The sequence below is a fragment of the Uloborus diversus genome, chromosome 1, assembly GCF_026930045.1.
Source record: "Uloborus diversus isolate 005 chromosome 1, Udiv.v.3.1, whole genome shotgun sequence".
NCBI lineage: Eukaryota > Metazoa > Arthropoda > Arachnida > Araneae > Uloboridae > Uloborus > Uloborus diversus.
In genome coordinates this window covers 58,307,166-58,323,227 of record NC_072731.1, presented here as the reverse complement: position 1 = coordinate 58,323,227, position 16,062 = coordinate 58,307,166, and the positions used below count along the sequence as shown (strand labels likewise).

The 16,062-nt window shown below is 30.4% G+C and overlaps 1 protein-coding gene across 2 annotated transcripts in view; it reads right to left on the bottom strand.

The window, feature by feature from the left end:
- Positions 1 to 4,368: 4,368 nt before the first annotated feature.
- The window catches only part of LOC129229876 (carboxy-terminal domain RNA polymerase II polypeptide A small phosphatase 1-like), a 106,645-nt gene continuing 94,951 nt past the window's right edge, over positions 4,369 to 16,062 (bottom strand). The window contains exon 8 of one of the 2 annotated variants that reach the window (XM_054864257.1): positions 4,369 to 14,694. In XM_054864257.1, coding sequence (XP_054720232.1) covers positions 14,479 to 14,694 — 216 coding nt within the window. In that variant the 3' untranslated portion in view covers positions 4,369 to 14,478. The remainder of the gene's footprint in view (positions 14,695 to 16,062) is intronic. The other variant, XM_054864265.1, reaches the window with a different exon arrangement.

Below are 16,062 nucleotides of genomic sequence, written 5' to 3'. Positions count from 1 at the left end.
AAATAATGAAATTATTAAAAATTTTACTTGCTTAAAGGGGGAGGGGGGATCTGTCAACTACAATGTTACTTATTACTACCACATGGGCAGTGGGTATGGGATTTTCTGTATTCATCAGGCATTACTGTTACCACCAAGACTTGCTTAAGAGTATTGCTCCTCGTGATTTTTTACTTTTCGTGATTCATTACTTTTCAATCACATGAAACTGTAGTGCAGTATAATTTCCATTTAACGATTTCCTCAATTTAATGATAAATTTCACTGGTCCCGATTTGCTTGCATTGAATTTCTACGTGCAATAGACGCGTTTCTAGATTTAACGCGTTTTAACTAGAAACGCGTTAAATCTAGAAATCGCGTTTCTAGATTTAACGATATCCTTGATTTAACAGTAACTTTTCACAGTCCCTTGATATTAGTTAAATCTGGGTTATACTGTATATGAATGAAATTGCTTCGAAGAAGCATGCTAAGCTTGGAATTGTTAGGCTTGGCTAAAATATAACAGTTAATAGTTTTATATTTTCCTTGTTACAAAGGTTCATTGCAATATTCCCTGGGAGTAGTGGAAAATATTTTTTAAAACTTTTTGTAGAAAGTTGGAGCATATACATTGGTTATGGTTCAAATGTAGGTTTATATATAACATATGTTGCTGGATATTTATGAAAGTTTATTTATGTCTGTTGGTTTGTTGATATTTCTTACATACTGTCATGAATAAAATTTACTAACTTTTACTTTTTTTATTCTTTGTGTACTACAAACTGTTAATCCTTATGTGTATGTCCTAGATTGGCTATTGTGATGAATGATCTTCAATCTCCAATGTCCAGTGCTGAATCTGGGGGGGGGACAAGGTATCCGGCCCCCAGGCAGCAAATTCTTTTTATTTTTGTGTTTTATTCGTTGAAACCCGACAAAAACACTTGAAAAAAGATGGATAATAGCATCAGTATCGAGATTTACCCCGACTCGGGGAGAAAATCATATAGAATTATAGCTAACATACCTATATTTTGGCATGTAACAAGCAGAAAACATCCAAATTCACATAAAAAATTAGATTACTTAAAGTTGAAAAAATACATTTTGTGCTGGAGAGGTAAAATAAGTAACGTTTAATTGCTCTAAATTGCTGCTTACTGCATACACGTGTTTGGGGGTTATAAGGAATCCTTTTTGCAATGCAAAATAAGTGAGCGAATGGATAAAAAGGCTTAATAAAGAATACTGAACCTAAAAATAGATAACTTTAACAAAACCCCGAAATTTTTTTACAAATTAATTCAAGTTAACGTATTTGAGCAACTAGCTTCAATTATTTCCTATGAAAAAAATAATAGTGTTTCAGGTGGTTTTTTTTTTTTTTTTTTTTCCTGCAATGAGACTTGATTTTCCTGCTATAAATCTGTCTGACACCTGCATTTGCAAGTGTGGCTTTGATTAGTTGAGCTATGACCTTGGACAATTTTTACTTCTTTTGAGGGAGTAGTGAAAAGGGACGAGTTATTGGAGTGAATTGGAAAAATTTTGCAAAAACTATTACAAAAGTAACCAAACAACTCAGCGGTAATTACATTAAAAAGAAGTACATTGTCAAGGTCATGGCTCAAAGTGTACGGGTCACACTATGCTACCACCAAGGTAAATGTTAACACTATTGATTAATTTCCATCACGACATTAAAATTTGTAAATTAAAGCATTTTATTTTTCACAGGTAACTGCATTTCATCTATCATCCCTAGTGAATTTTTGTTGAAAACTGCAACATAAAGCTAATGAACTTGAAAATGTATTGATATTCTATCAAATTAACATTTTTAACATGAGCAGCTACAAAATATGAACTTGTGTATTTCCTTCTTGGAAATCAGGCCTAGAAACATTGCTGACTCTTTGGTCCAAGGATTTCAATATAATTTTTAAAAAAAAAATTCCTAAACTATTTTAAATTCCAACTAACTATTGCAAATTGTGTTAATGTCTCAACAGTCTTCTAAGGTCAAACTGCAGCAGGAGGAATGCAGTACCATCGTGGGTTCAAAAGTTAAATCATAATGATGTAACATTTTCCATAAAATTAAACATCATTTGAAGTCACAAAATGTGACTTGAACCTTGATCCCACGTATTTTAATTACTATTGTATTAAATTAAGAACTCAAATTCATTCCATTTCTAGATATAAAAACTTCTGAACCACCTTTGTTTGACTTCAAAGTCTAGTTTGGATTAAAATGTGTACTAAAAGTTTGTGATCTAAAAGTTTTGGACTCTTGCTTATTCCAGCAAAACTTTCATCTGTTGCACTAGCATAGCTACCAACTATCCAGATTCGTTTGGGGGACTCATGAATATTGATGCCTTCCCCTGTAACTCAAATGAAGTGCAGTAGACCCTTGTTTAATGATGGAATTACCTTCAACGGAAATTCCACGTGAATCAAAAGCGCATAAATTAACACTTAAGAGTAGTTTTAAATAAGAATTAGGTTCTATAGATGAAAAAAAAAAAATTCATTCTAGTTGATAGATATATATATATGTGAAACATTTAATGTGTTCTTATTCCCATACATATGTACAACATGCATAAAGAAAACATGAATTAATTTAGTGTTGATAAAAAAAGCTAGTTATGAAATTCTTCTAATAGTCATTAACAGGCCCGGCTAGTTGGGTAGGCGGCCGCCTAGGGCGGCAAAATTTCGAAATTGAATTTTTTTTTTTATAAAGTATGAATGTCTGTTTTAGTGCGATAAGATTCACTGCTTCAGTTTCAAAAAAATAAATAAAAAATAAGAGTGCATGGATATGCAAAACATATTTTGTAGTTTCAACAGAAATTCAATTTAATTTAGGAGGTGGCAAATTGCATGATTTAAAAGTCTTATGAAAATATTAATATTTGTTTCAGTGCCATAAATTGAACTACTTTAAGGTTCAAAAAGACAATTTAAAGAGTGTACCAGTGCTTGGATATGCAAAACTCAGTTCGAAATTTTCCTAGAAACTCACTTTAATTTTAAGTAGTTTACTATTATTTTTATTTTTTAAATATATTGTTATTCAATTGAGGGGGGAGGGGGCGGCAGAACTACTAGAGCTGGCCGTGGTCATTATTTTTCTCCAGTTCCTTGTGAGATGGGGCTAAAAATTTTCAGTGTGAAAGCTTTTGGCTGTGTGTCATCAATGTTGGTATTCTCATTGGTTTTGTTCTACTTTGTCACTTTAAAAGCTCTACTTCGAACGGGCTCTGAACTGTGTGAGTTTAATTACTTGAATTCTGGGAAGAGGTGACAGAGTAATGTCTCCAGTAGCCTAAGCTTGCTTATTAGCACGCCTAAATGCAGTTTATTACGTGTTATTTGCAATCTCAGGAGTTTGAAATAGGGGAGGATTTTATCTGTTTGCAATGCTGCAAACAGACCGTGTAAAATCAAAACTTATCCGCAGAAAATAAAATGAAGATGCCAAATCTTAAACCCATGTATAATCAAATTAGCGGAAAATAAGGGTCTACTGTATATATTTCTTCAATATTTTCTAAAATGTCATTTAAAAAAAAAAATCCTCCCAAAAGGGGAATTTTTAGTGATTAGAATCTGAAAAAATCCCTGCAGTAAAATGATCACCAAAACAAAACTTTTTCATGCACAAATATGAAAATTGTTTTTGTCCGATCATTTTTATTTCATGCTCCTATTTTTTGAGCAATCACGATTGCTTATTGTTCTCATTTGACCGTTTTTGATGTTCCGTGCCTTTTTTAGCTTGGACCAGAAGCCTCTGCAACACCATCGCTCACCCTCCTCTGCAGGCGGCGCAGCGCGGCTGCTCCGGTCCTGAGCTATCCGCTTCTCCTGGTCGGAGGCGTCCATGTCCTACACACACACAAGCCCCAGGAGGGGGGGGGGGGGACAGGAGCTGTTTCTAGAAACAATAACTCCAATGAGTAGGGTCCTGTCTCAGTTTTTGCGAAAAACATAATTTGAATTCAAAATTTCAGAATTCAAATTATTTTGAATTTTATTTACAAAAAAATGCAGTAAAATGTTCTCAATTTTTCCTCTGAACTTTTTAAATTTATACCTGCTTCAACAGAATCTGGAAATCGGGGGAAAAGGTATGCAGATTTTACGTACTATACAGGTATATCCTTTTTTACACTCAACATTTTTGTGGTTAAATTTATTCTTGCCAAGTCTCCCAAAATTTTACACGAAAGTCTCCCTAATTTCCAGCTTTCAATAATGGCAGCTACGCACACGTCTTTTAAAAGAGCCACACACCATTGAAAAATGAATAACAACATATCAGATGTAAGTTTGTTCATTTTTAATTGTAATAGACAAAAACCCTTCAGTAACTGAATGTTTATTTCAAAGAAAATCTATTTATGATATAAAAAGTCCTTGTGTGAATACACAGCCCCAGCAAAAGGAAGCTGCTAGATCTTGTGTAGAAACAAAAGGCACAGTTTTGGACTTCAGCACAACACTAAGAGGTAATTTCAACAGGACCAACCACAATTTAAAAACAAAAACAATTTGACTGGGTGAGACAATTTAACTGCCAGGAGACTTGAGTGGAAAAATATTAACTTTTTAAACAAGCATTTTAATTGAAGACTTTGATTAGTATTTTCAACATTGCATCAGTCAGTGATTGCTAATTAAAAAAAAGTTTTAAATAATCTATATAAAACAAACTTCTAAAAAAGAAATATATTTACACAAATAATACCATACTTCCTGAGCAATCTATATTTACAATTGAAATATAGCTTTTATTAAAAGGCAGAAAAAGCATAGAAAAGTAAGATCAGGTCATAGTTTGTTGAAATTATAAAAATGAATTGCATGAGCTTTAAAAAAAAAAACTTGGGAACAAACTTCAACCAACTTTTAAGAATTCAAATAAAGGACTAGGAAACAAACCAGTTATGTAAAATATATGTTTTTAACACCGGCTAAATTACAGAGGAATCTATACATTTTTTTCCGGAAGACATAGTTCACATGGAAACACTGATGTAATCTTGGCACAACTAATACGCTACAATTGCAACATTTATTTCATTGTGGAAACTTGAGCATGGTGTCTGTCTGATATTCAGTTGTATTTTTCAATACTATTCAGCATGTGTTCACATCAGCGAATAAGAGGTTGAGTACTGTATTTCTAACTCATTTACGTTAAGTCCCTAATATGATGAATCTTGGACCACTTGAATTGGAGAGAATGCATCTCCTTACCTTATTCAAAACTTATGACATTTATCACAATAAACAAAATATTACTAACTATGTGTTCTCAGAAAATTTAGTGAATTGGAAGTTACGTAGTTTTATACTTTTGCATACAAAGAATTTTGATAGAACAATTCTGAAACAGACAAGTTTTAAAAATAATGCCAGTGAAGATTTAAAAAAAAATTAAGACGCCCTCATTTGAATGGAAAAAAAAAAAAAAACACTGAACATTTTTAGGATGAAATTTTAAACAAGAAAGAAATGTACTTTTATACTCAAACCTTATAACTACTTGAAGATAGTGGGTCAGCATTAAACTTGTGCAGTTATTCTTCATATGCGGTTCGAAACATATTTATTTCTGCCTTTATATATTGATTTATTTATTTATTTATTTTTATTTTATTTTATTTTTTTGAAGTTTCTACCCATCTTAGTTTTGCCTTGCAAACTAAGATTACAACAAGCTTCCAACAATTAAACAAACAATGTTGATTTGTCCTTCAACATCCTGCTTCTTTTGAAAAATGCAAATACCTATAGCGCCACAAAAACTGATGGCCGCGAGAAGCTCCAACAGAAGCTTAAGGGTTACATCACCTCTTTAAGTCAGTTCAAAAACATCATCATTGATGATTATTAACAACAGTCAACAAGTATTGCAACAAGATCTAAACATTTGCCAAGTAGAAATTAAAATTTTTTGTTGATCATTTATGGAATTCAGATGAAAAGATAGCATTTTGACTCGACTATGTTACTCAACATATCTATTCAATGATGTGGACACTACTTGATTTGACTCGACAGGAAGAGCATATAAAAAGATTATGAGCAACAGTTGAAATTCTTTGAGCGTTAACCTATTTACATTTTTGAATCATAATCAGTGAAGTGAGATTTTAGTATCTGCAATTAAGTTGATGCTTATGCATAGCTATTTATTAATTAGCATTAAAATAGATGCACATCTAAAGTAGTAGGGAAACTCAAAAAAAAAAAAAAATCTACTTCTACTAAAGTGCAATGCTTAAATCACTTGCATTTAAATTATAATATAATGTTCCAATTAAAAAGAAAATCTCTATAAATATATGCATAGGGTCTATATTATAGAGTAATTTATCATTCATTTAAACTAAGCCACAAAAACAAATTGGGGTGTACATTTTTCAAATTTGTAAGTCAGAAAAATCATTTAAAAAGCATAAGTTTTTTAAAAAGGCTATATTGTTAATTGCAAGTAGAAAACCTAAAATAATAATAAATTTTAGAATTATGATTGCACTTTAAAACTTTGCTTCAAGCAACTTGTAACAAAATTTTCAAATTCTGCAAGAAAACCCTCCCCCCAGTTTAAAGCATTTTACCACACCAAATACATTCTCATGCACGATTTCTGTTAAATTCTATTATGTTCCATTAAGTTCTAATGATAGAACAGGATGCAGATACATTGTTTACAGGGCTCATAGTCCTCCTACATCTCCTATATTTATTCATTAACTCCTATCTTTTTTCCCTCGGACGTTAAATACTACCCAAAAATACAAAAACCTTTGATCCATTTTTTTCTTCTTTCTCCACTGCTCTGTGCACTCTTACTTCTTTAATGTTGGCATATATACTAAACTTCTATTTAATTATTTTTATGAAATATACAAAATATTTTACTTGCAACTCTAAATTTGTTTTCAATGATTTTTTTCTTTTCTTTTAATGCGTTTACTTAGTAATTTTAGTAGTATGTTTTGTTGACTTTAAGTGTACTGCTGTAAAGATTTTGAAAGCTTTTAATTTTGTCACATATAATCTTACTTGTAATTCAAATGAATGGTGGTAGCTCAAACAATTGTTTTTGAAAATGCGGTGTACAGATTTTGGTACCAATTCAACTTTGAGTACTTCAAATGTTTCAAAGCTTGCAGCTCGCTGAAAAATGTAACTATCTCGATGAACAAAGTGTTATTTTTTGGAATTTGTCTGCTTTTTTCTAATATGTATTTATTTTGTGTGTAGATTTTTCAAGAATTTTAGGAATCGGTTTTAATCTCAGAAATTTATTTATTTTTTTTCTCATTTTGTTTCTATCTACCATAACTTAATTACGGTGTTACAAATCGGACAGGATAATGGATAGTTCTATGCTCCACTTGGGCTCTTTTAACACCCCCTTTCGTTTAGCAGATTAGGCCAAATTCACATTTTATACATATGTATACATATATATACACACATTAACTGTAAGTTATGGATAATACCGTTATAGTCCGGGTAGTTGAATCAACCACTTTAGTGAATCAATTCCTCAGAAACAAAACAAAATCCTGTTTTAACATTTAAAAAATTGCTGAATATTTGAATCAAACATGCCGCTTAAATGAATTAAGTAAAATTATTATTTTATTTTTTTATTTTTTTGTGAATAGTGAAATGGAGGGAAAGCAGAGTGATGCACTTTTTGTAATGGATTTCTCAGGAAAAGTCCAACAAAACAAGTGAGACAGAGAGACATGGAGTCGACGTGACTTCTGTGCTCTCGGCTTTCTCATCATTAGTGTTAGCAATGACATACCAATACCAAGGACTAAGGGTAGATTTATGACATTAAAAAAGTGTCCAAATTAATTATTACCTATGTAGTTTTAGCAATTAATAAGAGATACATTTTTCGAAGCACGTAAGTTAAAATCTGAATTTTGTAATTGCTTTTTCATACTGTTTTGAGATAAAATTCTTGAAATCATCAACAAATGGATATTTTGAGTGAGTATTATACTTCTACTGATACCTGGTTTGACTAAAAATTTAATAAAGTTCTCTTAAATTCTATGTAAAAGTCCACATTAAAAAAAAAAAAAAAAAAACGTGCAAGCAAAATTTTGCTTAACTGAATCAAAATTGTCTTAAACAAACATGATTTATATAAGCGGCTGTAGGACGAAAATTCATTTGCTCTTGCACCTGTTTCTCTTCACATTGCTATGACTTCATGCACTATAAAATTGTATTGATAATGGCACTCTTTTTTTTTTTTTTTTTTTTTTTTGTACAGTGCTTCAAACATACTAGATCCTATACTTTTTTGAAATTCCTATATATTTTTCTACTCAACTCCTATATTTTACCTTTTAAACTCTTATATTTTTTCCCACTTGCTAGGAGCCCTGTACATATATGTATATACAGTCGACTCTCCATCTCTTGCAGTAACTAGGGAATAATTTCAATAAGGACTAAAAAATATTAAATAGCAATGAGTGCATTTCAGTTCTCTCTCGTCAAAGTAAGTGATGACCTGTCGATTAAACTTTGGAACTTAGACCCTCAATGTTCTTAACACCACCTAAGGAGCAAATGGTAAAAGTGCCAGCAAGAATTTTCTAAGAAAGTGAAGTAAATGGTTGATTTACCTAATAAAAATCAGGACAATGAATGTTAAAGGATGGCTGCCGGAAATTTCAAGATAAACAGAATGAACTTCGAGTAAATGAAAAAAAAAAAAAAACCATTATACAACATTCACAACAGTCAGGGACCATCTAAAAACTTCGAAATAAGTGGGAAATTGAGCTCAGCAAGTTGAGATATCGAGAGTTGACTGTAAATACATGTTATGGAAATACATTGCTGTGAAAGACCACTAGTGAATCACCGGCGAAAGTTGACATTCTCCAATTTCTGTCTTACAAACAAGCACACACGTATATATATATGAATAGTTTGCCTTACCCCCTTGAGGATTTATTGCATTTGTAGAGAGCATATAATTCAATCTAAATAATAGTTTAACTACCTTGCAAAAACAATAAAGAAATGCAAATTATCTTTTCTCTTGATTTAAAAAATAATTACTAATGATAAATTTTATTTTTCACATTTTTTTCATGCTAAAAATCAACTAAATGATGTATCTAAAAGGAATTGTAAAAATAAAAGAAAAACAAGACAAAGCCTTCAGAAATCTGATAATTTCTAAAATTTTACGTAACGCTCTTAAAAAATAATACTCATTTCCTGCAGTGAACAATTTCACATGAAATTCTAAAGAAAATATCTCCTAAATATATACATATACACACACATTAACATTTCATATAATTTATTGCTTTTGTAAGTCTAAAAAAAGTTCTTGTGTAAAAAGGTTCAATAAATATAAAACGTTATTTGACAGTTCAGTACTGAAATTTGCATGAATATCATTTGCAAAAATGTTCACAATAACTGTAATATTATTCATAAACTGGTTAAGTCTCCTGGCAGAAAATTACTTGTTTTACACTTCATGCTGTCATCTATGAAAGATAAGAGATAAGTTAGTGTAACAATAAGGACACGACTTGGAAACTCCACTAACTTATCCCACTGAAATGCATGGGAAGTGTAATGAAACATTTATTTTAAATATAGCAACCACATTCGGAAATAAAGTGATTTTGTGTGTCCACACAAAAAGTCTGTACAAAATGATGTGTGGAACTTGTAAGGCCACTGTACACAGTATAAAAAATGTATCAGTATTTTTTGCTGGTGTTAATGAACTCAACTGCAAGAGAAATAATCTATTAAATCTAGAGTAAGCCTGATAAGCCTAAGTAACAGATTAGTCTCTTTATCTATATACATAACAATATCAAATGCATTTTCTAAATTGTCATCAACTTCCCTTGAAATTTTAAAGATAAACTACTTTTAAACCTCAAAAAAATATATTTTAGAAATGTTTTAGTAAGAATGTACATATCATTTTGGAATTATTTATGATAATTTGTGAATGTTACTAGAGATTTGTTTAAGTTAATGAATGTATGAAACTGAGTACTACTTAGGGTATTAATATACTACTTTAACATTCGATACACAAGTCTAGCAAATGTTGAAGAAAACTCAAAAAAAAAGGGGGGGGGGGAACTATCTTTGTACACAATATCCAAATTTTTCTTTGCAAATTTCGACATACCAATTAATAAAAATACATATCTGGATGGAACAGAATTAAGAACAACATTAAAAATGTATATATTTTAGTATCTTTTACATTCCTACTTGTGTGCAAATTTACCCACTTTGGAATTAACCTAACAGTGTTTATGTTTTTCAATTTATTACATTAATTCTTGAAAAGTTTGGTGCATAAATTAAAATTAAACCAAATATAGCAACAATATTAGTATAATAAGGATATGTGTAAGAAAATGAAAAAAATTGTAAATTCAGTTAAGAGTATGTTTTAGGAATTCCTCTCTCCCTCAGCAAAACCACCACTCAATACAACAATATTTTCTAACATAGTGAAATTGCAGATTTAAGAATTAATAAACTATGCACTTAATACAATCAAAGGATTTCACAAATATTAGTAATATATATTTCTTTAATTTTGTCAGAAAAAAAATCCAAGAGAAAATTGATGACAAGTGGGAAAATACTGTTAAAAAAACATATGTACATATAATATCAATCAATTTACACAGCAACTATCATGTCCTAACAAAGCAGAACAACTCGATATGATGGTCTTCATGCACGTCTATTATGATGCATGATATAAAATCTTCTGTACATTGAGGTACAGGTGAATAATTTTAAACCAAAGTAGGCATTTTAAAAAAGCACCAACGTAATTAGGCACAATGAAATCAGTAAGAAAAAATTAATATGAAGCATTAAATAACAATAAATTTTAAAACTGAAACGTTAATTCGAAAAGGCTAAGGAATTAAACCCAGTAAAACCAACAATGTATACATAAATTTGCTGCACTGGTTTAGATTTCTGGTAACAAATGGGAAATTACTTTTAAAATTCAAAATTGAAATGTGTTGTAGCACAACGTAATACATATACAGTTTCCTAATGTGAATATATCTGTACTGTGGAGTAAGAACAACCAATGTCGAAAATAGTTTTGAAAAAAGTGGTTTTAAGTTTCTTATTTTTGCTGGTTCTTTTCAACTTTCACACCCAGGACCAGCAAAATTTTGAACCCTTCAAGAAATTATACTCTCATGTTAAGATTGGAATGTGCATATAATTTTTAATCCTCTTAATTAGATTGAATTATGAATGAAATCAGTTTTTTTAGCCCTAAATAAAAGATTAATTGCTGAAAAACAAAGATTATAGGACTTCCGTAAATGTAATCACTATACCAATTCTAGAGTTCATCACAGTGTCTGTAGTTGCACCGAAAAATACTGTGGACAGATTTCTTATCACAAACTAAGTTTGATCAAAACCTGACATTGGTTGTTTTTGCTCCAAGGTACAGATAAATTTTTCGATAAACAGGATGTTTTATCTAAATCGTGTATATTTAAACTTATTTCATAGTAACAAAAACTAAAAATTAATCAAAACAAGCAATATTATGCAGCGGAACTTGAATTTTTAAAGCAGGAAAATTTTAATTGCATACAGTTCAACTCAATGAGGTACATAAATATTTTTCTTTAACAAAATAATAGGTAGCAAAAGTTTTAATCAGTGACAAAAGCTGCATTTTTGTAATTGTCGTGAGTTTACAGTATAAAGTTATTATTTTTAAAATTAAAGCTTCTTTGAATAAAAAGTGCACTCTAAACACAGATTAATTCTTACAGTTGGAGAACTAATATTATTTATTATGTTTTTTGAACTGTCTTTCAATTGACTACATCATCGTCTGTTGGTTTTGAGAAGTTTAAAAATATAAAAATTCTACAGTGATACCTCACTTCACGGACACCCTTCAAAGCAGAAACTTAGTTTTAACGGGCACAATTATTTTATTACTCCATCTTGAGTAAACCATAAATCCTCCTGTTAAAATGGGCACTCTCTGAAGAAGAGACAGACATAGCTAGACTGGTTTAAAATATGACTTGTTTCTCTTGTTAAAATGAACACCTATACACGATTTTAATGGAAAAGATTCTCTCTTGAAATAAGAAACCAATAAAAATCTCGGATTTTCTCTCATTTTCAATACATTAAACTGAGGGATGTTTAAAAGTAATGAAATTCGAGAAAGTAACGGACTCTTTCTTTTAAGGTGATGATTTTACTTATAATGTGAAGGAAGGAAAGGAGGTTGAACACCAAAAAGTTCTTTGACACGAGAGGAAATAGTTGAGAGTGTAACAAATGTGGAAAACTTATGTAATGAAGGGGATTCTCAACAGTAGTTTCACCAAATAACAAAAAATTAAAAATTTAAGTGATAATCAAATAAGTAAACTGATTTTTTTAAAGACATTTTTATATGTTCATATATTTTTTTAAAAAGATGAAATAGTTGAAATAAATTTAAAGCATGATGTACTTGAAATCAGTCAAACCTATGATGAGTAATTTTATTTGAAACAAACTTAAATGGCATCTTTTACCAAAAGTTTTATCTCTCCTCAACTTGAAGGATTGATCTAATTGCGGACAAATATCTTTTGGCTGCCATACAAGTTCCTTCTCTACAAGTTCAAATAAGTTTTCAAAAAGATTACTTTATTATTATGAAACTAATTTACTAAACTCCTTTCCTGTCCCTCGGCTAAACATTCACGCTTTCAAAAAGTTAATAGTAACATCCCCATACATGTCCGTAACAGAGAGGTTTTACTGCATTAATTTAACTATGATGCAAGTATTTAATGAAACAACTTTTACGATAAATATGAAACTATGAAGTATTACCAATCACATACTGTTACAAAATTGGAATTCCCCACCAAATTTGTTCTGGATGTACAAAGTTGATTAAAATAACAAATTGCTTAAAAGAGCTATTAGCTACAAATATAACATAACTTGATTTATCACATTCTATTTGCACCAAGAAGTTTCACAACATCTAACCATGTGTAGAACATAGCTCATAAAACCAACTGAATTTACAATAGAAATGTTGCTTTTAAAATGCTACTTTGAAAACCTGTTCTAGAAATTGTATTTATCAATTTTGTGTCAAAGCTCCAATATTAAAAGAAATGTCACAGAAAATCAGTTTCTAGCATAACTTTCAGTCTTTCCATGTAAAATAAACTGTATTGCTATTTATACATTTCCAGCAAAACAACAGAAGAAAGAAACAAAACTATATCGTTGATATGAATAGCTGGACATGATTCATTGTTCAAAGCAATTGTCAGTATTTGCTGTGTTACTGCCATATGACTGCAATTATTAAAACAGTTCTGAAATGGCTGAATGCAGCAATATATAAGCTATTTGATTTCTTGGCTGATGATTAAATGACAGATATTGAATATCTGTCACAAATCTTAAAGTGGCTGAAAGCCTTTCTTTGCCATGGCAACATGCAGATATACAATACATTTGTTTTAGTACATATATATAAAAATAATATTCAGACATGAAGATATAGCTTCATATTTCCAAACTCCAATGTTTTACAAAGGAAAACAGTAAACAAGCAAATGTGATCTTCTCATAGAAGAATGTAATATAAACTTAGCAAAAAGCTGCCGATAAAAAGTAATGGGTTTTATAAATATAATGGTTTTCAAATTTTAAATAAAATATAAATCAACATTTATTTTAATTAAAAACCTTCAAGAAGCAGTGTAAACGGCTAAAATTATTTCAATGAAAGTTTTAAAATATTGTCGCAAATAAGAAATCAGAGGCAAAAAAGACAACAGAAATAGAATATTTAAACCAAACAAAACATACTTTAATAAAAACAAAGAGATAAACTCTCTCTCTCTCACACATTACACACAACTATATATATTTTTAAAATTTGAATAGAACTCAGACAAAATTATTATGTACAGCTATTACTAAACTGTGACAAAAAATAAGGCACGTATAGTAATATATAAATATGCTCAAACAAGAATCAAATGGATTCTGAATATATTTTACATGTTTATGAAAGTTTTCACATAAAATGCTTTAAGTATATCATGTGGAGCAATAAAAATGGTTTAGTTTTCTATGATTATGACATGACGTATTCTAGATGAAGTAAATGTTCAACAAAATTGGGATGGTATACTCAACATAACGCATTCAGGCATGTAATATGCAGTCATGTAATTTAAAGATTAAAATTTGAATAACAATTCCAAGTTCTTCAAATTATAAGCATAATTTTCAGCTCATTTTAGCAACAACTATGCACTTATTCCAACATTATTAGTTGCCACGGCAAGAAATCAGCCCTTTGATTTTTAATTTTAATTATGATTCACCTTCATAGTTTTTATGGCTATGCTAAGAGGGTTGCATTAGTCCATTCACATGCTGTAACGGAGGAGTAATGAAATGAGAGCCGTTCACAGTATTTGGCTGAGGGTGCGAACCTGCAGCATGGTTTGAGTTACGTAACACTGAATACACATCATCCATTTTACTTAGCTGCTCAAAGAAGGGAATCAAATCCCGTAGCTCAGTGTCTGACATATCGTCAAACCATGAATTAACAGGCACCTGTGGGAGGAAAAAAGTTCATCAGTCTAAAAGAAATACAAGAGGAGATATGGAACATAAATTTCACACTTCAAAATATTAATTTTAGAACTTCAGTTATAGTTCTCTTCCTAGTCAACAGCAAGATCTAATTTTTTTGGAAAATGTTCTCCACATTGAAAACCAAGAGTGACCACATAAAAATTAAGTTTTAATCCAAAAAATAAAATTTTCAAGTATTTACACTAAATAAGACTTGAAGTTACGTCTGAATTTAGCTTAAAAGTATTTATTTAGTGCATAGCAAAAAAAATTATTTTGTGCTACTGTTAAGGTTTGTAAATTTGAGGCTTTGTTGAACACATGTTCAAAAAGACATGTGCAGTGACTTAAGGTTTGCTAGCCAGTGACTAAGGAGCGAACATTTTTTTTCTTTTGCATGTACAGTTAACTCCCGATTATCCGCGGAATAGGGTGACACGGTAACCGCGGATAAGTGAAAACCGCGGATTATCTGAATAATAGGTAAAAAGCGATACATAGTGTATACAACAGTTAAATATAAAACAACATTCACACATGCGTTTAAATTATTACTAAAAACACTGCTACATTGCATCTACTAACATTGAATATAAATTTTTTTAAAGAGCAATAAAAGCGAGCAATAACACAATCATAAGTATAAAAAAAAATTGTAAAAAGACCCGCGGTTAATTAGAACCGTGGATAATCTAGTCCCTGATAATTGGGAGTTTACTGTACTACATTTTAAATTGTTGTTGCTCAGATAAACTTCACTGCTAATGAAAGTCTTTGATTTTCTTTGTAGTTTTCTTTGTTTTTTTCTTATAATATTACTTTTGGGGCATTCCAAGGTATTTTTAAAATTATGTAGAGTCCGTAACGTGACCTTTTTTTGCCATAACTTTTTAATTTACTGTTTGATTTGCAAATAATTTTAATTTGAGCTGGTGTGTTGGTAGGAAAAGATCAAAATAAAAATAATATGCTAATCAAACAGTAAACTAAAAAGTTATGGCAAAAAAGGTTACGTTACGGACTCTACATAAATGTCAAAAATACCTTGGAATGCCCCTTTTATGAAAATAATGAGTTTGTATATTTTATCGAAACAAAGTTTCAGCTATGATAAAAATTTCCCACCTTAAAGCTCGACTTTGATATAACACATGATACATTGCCTTGATTTACATTATTTAAAAGTTTTATATAACACGGTTTCGATACAGCACGGTTCATATTTTCCTCATTTTTTCTTATATACAATACATAAAAATAAAATAATAATTTAAATAAATGAATAAAAAAGACTTGTGTAACACAGTTTCGATATATAGCACGGTACAAATTAACGTGTTATAGGAG